This window comes from Pecten maximus, chromosome 15 (genome assembly GCF_902652985.1).
Source record: "Pecten maximus chromosome 15, xPecMax1.1, whole genome shotgun sequence".
Classification (NCBI taxonomy): Eukaryota; Metazoa; Mollusca; class Bivalvia; order Pectinida; family Pectinidae; genus Pecten; species Pecten maximus.
Genome location: NC_047029.1, coordinates 28,931,499 through 28,939,966, shown reverse-complemented (window position 1 = coordinate 28,939,966; position 8,468 = coordinate 28,931,499). Strand labels below are relative to the sequence as shown.

The window sequence follows — 8,468 nt, the reverse complement described above, 5'->3', positions numbered from 1 at the left end:
GCTATAATGTTGTTATATCACAAACAATCGGAGACATCTGACATGTTATCTATCATTAAGATAAAGATCTACTGTTAAACCTCTGGACTAGTGGAGAACGAAATCAAAGGATTCCAGGAGTATTCAAATGAAGGTCAAATACGAATTATTCTATATAATTTTATACAATCATAGCGACATTTATAAGTCTTCATTCACATTGAAAACTTGAATTATGTCCCAGCATAAATTTTGTCCAATAGTTAACGTAGAAGGTTCACGTCTCCGAAAAGTAGGTTAATGATTCATACGACGTTACCGCGATATATATTCATATGTAAGGCGAAGGGAATGACCATCCATATAAATTTTCACCCCAGAATAATTTCGGAAGTCATTATCATCGAATGTTCTCTTAAGTTGTATACAACCTCAGTCTCACTAATCACAACACAACAGGTAATGTATATCTTGGTTTACTTACGACTTATATGATATATCTAAAGATTACTAGTTACCATAACGGTATCAATGTAGATATTAGGTGTTTTCAACATCATTCATCGTCGGTAAACTATGGTGCTCTCGTTACATGTCTTGCAAATGTAAGCAAGTGTACACCAGTTTGATTTGATTTTGTATTGTTTAACGTCAAATCAAAAGCTTTAGTCATTGAAGGATGGCTTCCCCTGTATGCGGTGTTTGGGAGGTTGCAGTATGATAATTGACTGATGGTGTACGTTAGTAACAGTATATGCAGAATATGGATTTGTGTATATCATAAGAGGGATTCCTATCCTGTATTTAAATGAGATTTGATTCCATGTTTCGCAGAAACAATTGAAACATGTGTTAGGCCTAATACCTAATTGTGAACAATAATAGATATACATGGATGACAAAGGTAACGTGTTATTCGGAATTAATAATTTAAAGCAAAATAGTACTAATTGATAATATTAGTCATTATATATTTGTAATCTCCATGGCAATTGTTGTTACTTTACTGTTGATTCGCTGACTGAGCTGCATTTTGATTTGGTACATGAAATAGTCTCTTTAAATAGGAAATGGGTGAAAACACATGTGAATGTAGAGTTAAAAATTGAGCGCTTTATTTGTCACAAAGATTTATCAATATTGTAAATAAATACAATACAATCGAACAACCGTTTGATTGTTTAATATAACTTAATATCATTTGATAATATGCACGCAAAAGCAAAACGATTTTTTTCATCATCATACAAGATGTTTGAAATATGGATTCAAAATTTTAATCCTGGATTCTTTAAGATATCCAAAGAAATGGTATGAAACGATGTTACAATTGCACATTGCAGAATAACATGAGCTATTTATTTTTTATTTTCATTTTCATTTTATTATTTCTGGATTTACAAAGGGTATGCTGATGTAATCAAGTTTTTGAGCATTTGTACTCAGTGGGTGACAGATACTTGTATTCAAGAACGGGATTCTGAAATAAGGAAACATAAGCGAACTGAAATTTAATGAGAATGTTAAGAGTTTGATGAAAACTGAAAATCATACGGAAGAAGAACTTACGTAAGCAGTATTCACCTTGAAATAACGCGACGTGAATGTACACTTGAAAAGCATGAAAATGTAAAATGTATTCTTCAAACTCGTGATAAAAACTAAAAAATATTGGTTGATATTTTCACCTGGCTTTTGAAGCTTTGAATCACAGGATGATATTGATTAGGGAAAGCCACAAATATATAATATTTGTAAAATGTGAATAACAACACATCTATGGTCTGTTATATGATATGCTGTTATGGTGTAACATGACATGTACTATCGATGAGCAGTTGGCCTTGAAAAAAAAATCATAAAATATACACAAACTTGTTTGTCATTAGAGATAAACACGATACAATTGAAGTATTGAAGGTACGGGTGTGACATCTGGAGATCAACGTTAGGTCAATTTACGTAGAATTTGCTGATTTTCATAACACAGATAGGTATTTATGGACGAAGTTAGCATATATAACACATTTCTGAAATGATGTGGACTTTTTGAACTAGCATTGCTGCGGCTTTTAAGTATGGCATCAAAGTGAACGAGTTATTACTGACAAAGCTATCAATCCAATCGCTTTAAGTTTAAACTATACTATAAGTCCAGATATTTCAGCAGTACATGTAATGTAGGGCTGTTACATTTGTGGATTGCCATGGTAGAATTTCTTGGAAAGACACTGCTATGGACTTCCAATGTGTGTCATCGTTTATATATTTTCCTCGAGTACGTATACCCTTACTTAGTAAATAGGGTACACAATAATCACTAGATAGGTTCGTGTGTGTAAAACTTGTGTAGAATATATCCCATGATATCCTGGACATATCTAGAACATATACTGTACTCAAAGTATTCAAATTATAACATAACACCATCAGGGTCTACAATTTTCGATGATCATCTGTCATAACAGAAAACGGAATTGCGATTTTGATGTGAAAGACTAAAAAAACGCCTGGAAATATATGTATCCATTAACTTTTACATTGAAACTGTAGAAAATGTCACCACCACGTCATCTCAAAGACACTCCGATGGATTCTGGGTATTCATGGATCATTCTTATGGGTGAGTTTTAAAAGTTTGAATATCCATTTTGTCGAAACGTTATCTAGAAAACAAAAAAATACGTCAGAAATATGTATTTCTTTTGATCAGATATTTATTAGTCGAACTGAAATATACGAAACCTGCTTCAGATGGCATTGTTTGCCTCAAGTGTCTGACAGTTGTTTCCTGTCAAAATGACCTTTCACACATTTGTCAAAAAACATGTATGGCAATTTCAGAGTTCGATTGGAATTGAAGTATTATTTGATAGAAACTGAATATAGCGCGTCATAATTGTGTCAAAAATACGTCCATGGATTAACACATGATAAAGTAACTGAAATTGACAATTTTCAATCTCAACTATATCGAAAATATGAATATTTCAGATACAAAATACATCATCTTTTTGCAATTGACTCTCGATAGAGGATAGGAATACTCAACGCATGAAAAGAACGCCTCTTGAACGATGCTGATAGATGAAAAAAAAGAATTCAGCAAAAACATTTCAATTTGAAAAGATTCGACAATTTGAAAAACGAACGTTGGCACATCTCTCTATCAATATTATTTGGGTTTGTTAATGAGACATTATCTCAGCCTGACAAATATTGTTGTCGTTTTAATAAACTCATGAATATGTATCCTAAGTAAGGGTATCATAATACTCGCTACCGAATAAACGATCGGATTTTAAAATTCATATTTCTGGAATAATATCAAATCGAAGGACTGCTTTTACATACATAGTTTTATGATTATTCATCATTTACTATTTATCATTATTCATTGTTACCAAAATCATGTGTTACAGATACCACATGGAATAATAAAACCTGTATCATAATTTAGCTGTTTGATACACGATACACTAAAATAGAAACAGCTGCACAGCACAAACACTATAGATTCAACAAAAAATATCAGTTCAAACTGTAAATTGAGACATGGGTGAATCTGCAATGCTGTGTAACGTAACAACTAGGGAAACATTATTCTAAAATACATTTTTTAGTCATAGAAATGGAAACTACTATTGAAAACGGGTCATGACGAGGTCACAGAAACAAGAAATACCAAACATAAGACGATATTAAAAATACTGAATCAACTACAAAAATCCAATGCCATAGATATTTCCACTGGTAAACAAAAACAAAAAAACAATACAAAAAAGAAGCAAAACAGTGACATTAATGAGTCATCATGGAGGTCTTAGTGATGCTACGTTTTAGTCTGAAGTAATATAGCTCCGCAAAAGCATGTAGCATACATATGACATAGACAGTTACTAATTAGCACACTCAGAAGATAACTACACCATGTATCTCAGAATCCCATTGGTTTCGCGTTGTTCTTTTGGTTAAAAACATTAATACAAACTAAGAAACTCCTCATAATCGTTTTAATACTTACGATTTACATATGGTTATTGTTGATTCTGTATTATCCCTGTCATTTCAGCGTCCGCTGGTATATACATGCTTCTTGGAGGGACTGCAAAGGCCTATAGCATTTTCTACACAGAATTTCTGCTGTATTACGGCACCGGATCCGGAAATACCGCATGGATAGGGAGCGTCAACTCATTTTTATTCTTCGCTATGGGTAATGATAAAAACAAAAGAACGGCAAAACAATATAAGTCCGCTTGAATGAAATTAAATTCAAATACAGTCATGAAACATTAATTTCTATTCAAAATTTCATGAGAACAAACTATATATTTACCTTGGAGACGATAATGAATTTAAGAACAGGGTCCAGTTGTTCAAATGATGATTAGCTTCATCACAATTGAAAAACAATTGTTAAAATCCTTATAAAATGATTTCTGGTGAAATTAACTTGACTAGAAAACTCTTCCGACCCGCTCAATTTTAATGCATACACACAGGTTCTGAAGTAAAAGGAAAATGAGATTTTCACTTATAATGATTAATCTAATCACATTTAGAACAACAAGACCTAGGTGTAGCGGTAAGCATCTTCTTCTTCGTCTACGGCATCAGTGCATCATCCTTCATCCACACGATTTTGTTCTTTATTATGGGTTATATACTTATCACCTTTTTAGTAAATAGTCAATTGTTGTTCTGGCTCCACTACGTTCGTAAAATTGTATTTAATTGTATTCCACTTCTACAGGTCCACTTGCGAACCGTCTGTCGGAAGTTTTTACGTTCCGTCGAGTAGTCTTACTGGGCGGTCTGTTACACGGGATTGGAGTGTTCGCCAGCGCGTTCATGCCTTATATGGAACTCCACTACATAACTATCGGGCTGATATCTGGTAGGTATACATTTGACACATACGGGTATACCTACCTTAGCATTCCTTCTAGTATTTGAACGATACCATTTTACAGGCAAGTCTGTGTGAATCGGTCGCTTAAGGTTCAAGAAAAATTGACCGAGTTCGAGAGTTGGCTGCTGAAATCAGGAGCAGCTACATTGTAGATCATGTGACTAAAAATCAAGATACAATGGTTTTTATTAAATTGCACACGTACTTTATTACAAATACATGGACATGTATGTACAGTCAATCAATTAGAAAATATTATGCATTTATCATCACACATATGCAATGCATTTAGAAGACAATATGCTGATGTGAGTGTATGACGTCATATATACCAGACATTACAGGTGTAACGATAAAGTACAGCATACATCGCGTGATAACATAGACATGGAACGCAGGATGCCATCATCGGCATCATGATCACTGTCATCGTTAAATGTCGACTTGTCTGTTTAAAACCACTTTAAACTCACAATTGAAATCCCATAGTTTACCTACCTTAGTTCTGATACTAGCAGTTGATTCTATTTAGTTTACCTCACTTAGCATCACTACTAGTATTGGAACGATACTGTTCTTGGTCCAGGATATTTTCTTCGGAAAAGAGTACCGTAATCTTAACTTTTTGGCCAGTTTTGAAATTCCTTGATTTGTCTTCTGGATTTCTATTCCATTGACCAACTGCATCACTGACGAGTCCTCGGCATTAGTTATTTAGTCGTTTGTACAATCTTTGTACTGTATAACACCATTCACAAGGCTACTTTTGTTTTGTTCTCATTTTCGTTCCAGGCGTTGGTGGAGGATTGGCATTCACACCAGCTAATACGATTGTGAGCTTTTACTTTGAAAGAAGACGTGCATTGGCCAACAGCATTATGATTTCGATAGCGGGGCTGGGCAGTTTTCTATTTCCATATGTAAACAGATTCTTAATTGACAGATATGGGATTCATGGAGCGCTTATGATAATTGGCGGCTTCTTAACCCATAATTGCGCCTTCGCTTTACTTCTACGACAGCCTTCTCAACTTATAAACAAGTTCAGGAAATCCAATGCTCTTGATAATGCCGAAAACATTAGGAACAATACAGATGCATCTGTGGCAAGTCAAGAAGGCGTCATAGAAAACAACGTAAACACAGATAAATTATTGGAGTGCAATGAAACACACGTCGAAATGAAAATCGATCACACAAAGGACAAGAAAAATCGTCCATCGTTATCAATTTCAAACTTATTTAATTTTTCCTTGTTTCGTAATCAGAGGTTTGCAATGTATGCTATGGCCTATACAGTAAATACGTTTGCGTATATTGGAATATACAGTACATTACCGGCACACATTATATCACTAGGCCTGGGAAAAGAAAAAGTCGTCACTGCACTGTCAATAACAGGAGCAATGGAAATAGCCAGCAAACTTTTCTTTGGGTGGATTGTGGATATTAAAATAATGAGCGTTAAAAAGCTGCTACTTATAACCTTCATTGTGAGCGCTATTGCTTCCCTAGCAATTCCATTCTTTGAGAATTTTATTGCCATCGCGGTGTATGCTGGGATAGTAGGTGTGTTTCCCGGAAGTTATTTTACTTTAATGGCGGTTGTGTTGCTGCAGTGCATCCCGCTCACGGATCTAACAAGTGGATTTGGCCTGACTTTTCTATGCTTGTCATTTGGTGCAGTTCTTTGCCAACCAATAGCAGGTAATTATATAACTGTAAAGTAAGTCAGTAAAACTGGCCTTAGATAAAAAAAAAAAAAAAAAAAACTAAACAAAAAACCGTGTTTACTTATCAATGATTTATCATTTGTTTACACAATGATGACCACATAAACGTTAATACATGTAAAATGTATCCAGACACTAGCGCTGAATATATTTAAGGACTTTTACTGTATTCCGGAAGTGATGAAATTGCTGTATTTCAACATGCTCAACTATCTACCGAAACTATTTGATTACATGTGTAAATATTGAATACCATTTTGTTATTATCATATATATATAATTATTTTTTTCAAGTTTGAATTTGTTCTTCTGATTGTGTTGTTTTACAAGTTTATTGTATCGGAAACGAAATTATGAACTATATTTTTCACAAAGCATTGGTGCTTCACGGTAATAATCCAGTAAATGTATTTGGCACGATATCAATGCGCTCGTAATCACAGTCCAAACACAATCACAAAAGATTGTGAAGATGTTAATATTAACAATAATTCATATTGTATTGACGTTTTAAAATCCATGTTTTGTTATTGATGCTGCTTTCGTCTTTTGAACCTTGATGATATATCACTTATTTTTCAACGTTGTTTATTACCTCAATGTTTTTCATGCCTAATACCAGAAATAATACAAATATTTTGCTTGATCTGACAGGCTGGATTGAGGACGGCACAGGAACATGGGATGCCTCCTTCTGGTTTCTTGGTGGTATGTCTTGTCTGGCTACCCTTATAGTTCTCTGTGAACCATTATTTGTCAAACATTGGTTCCTAAGAGTCAAACCGAAAAATAGCATCAACACAAAAAAGCCGGAAATGACGTCAGACCTGAAAGACTCTGGCACACTTGACAGGAGATATAGCCTGGAGCTTGTGACACGCTCTGACAAAGACTACAATACTGCATTATGAATTAATGGCATTGTGTATTAATGAATCCAAATGTCCAATTCCCATTGTTTTGACCAATGACTTGGCATATGTAACAAAAAAACAGTGAAGAAATCGGAATGTGTTGATAGATATGTCAAACACGCATTTCCAACGTCATCATCCTCACAAGCTGATCATGTGATCTGCAAAGAAGGAAAGCATATGTGCAGTAAAAAGCAATTGCTTTATCAGATTTAAACTTAAAACGAACATGAATATAGTCCTATTTCCCCAACAATGCCTTTAAATCCTTTACAGTGAAGATGATAGAAATTACAGAGCACTCATACTCATACACACTCATACATTCGTTATTATCAACGACCGAACGGGATAAACTGAAAATAATAGATTTTGGCAACAAAATAAATGACGCGATTGATCTCCTTAAGTCTGCTGTTTTGTTATATTTGTTTACTTAGTTACCTTTCAGCTCACCTTGCCTTCTTCATATTATTCTTTATGAACTTTTGCCCTGCAGCAAACTTCGTCGTCCGTCTACCCGCCAATTATCTTCAAATTTCTTTTTGACAACAACATAATGTGTTCATAATGTGACCGCCTTGGGAAATTACCTGATGTAAGTAAAGCAGTACTTTTTATCACCAAGACTTGTTGTTATAAGATTCAACCGACAATTTCTTTTATGAATTTATGAAACACTTATAATAGCATGTAGGTTAGTAGTGCCGATATGTTCAGTATTACAAACGGAATTTAGCTCTTAAAAAATGTCGGCGTTTGCCACCGATCGACGAAAATTATACTTCGAGTTATTCGAACATTTCAAGTAGGATTTTTATTGTTGGGACCAAATTTTTACTTCGTATTATCCGAGTTTTTCGAGTTATCCGAATTCGAATTTTCCGAGTTTTTTTTTACTAAGATAAAGAGAGAATTCGGCCGGGA

General features: G+C 34.3%; 1 protein-coding gene across 1 annotated transcript; it reads left to right on the top strand.

Moving 5' to 3' along the window:
- The first annotated feature begins 299 nt into the window (after nt 1–299).
- On the top strand, nt 300–7,950 carry LOC117343590 (monocarboxylate transporter 12-like). The gene is made up of 6 exons (XM_033906021.1): nt 300–438; nt 2,533–2,602; nt 4,052–4,195; nt 4,736–4,879; nt 5,687–6,601; nt 7,282–7,950. The coding sequence occupies exons 1-6, from the start codon at nt 331–333 to the stop codon at nt 7,536–7,538; spliced, it is 1,638 nt and encodes a 545-aa protein (XP_033761912.1). The 5' UTR covers nt 300–330; the 3' UTR covers nt 7,539–7,950.
- The last annotated feature ends 518 nt before the right edge of the window (nt 7,951–8,468 follow it).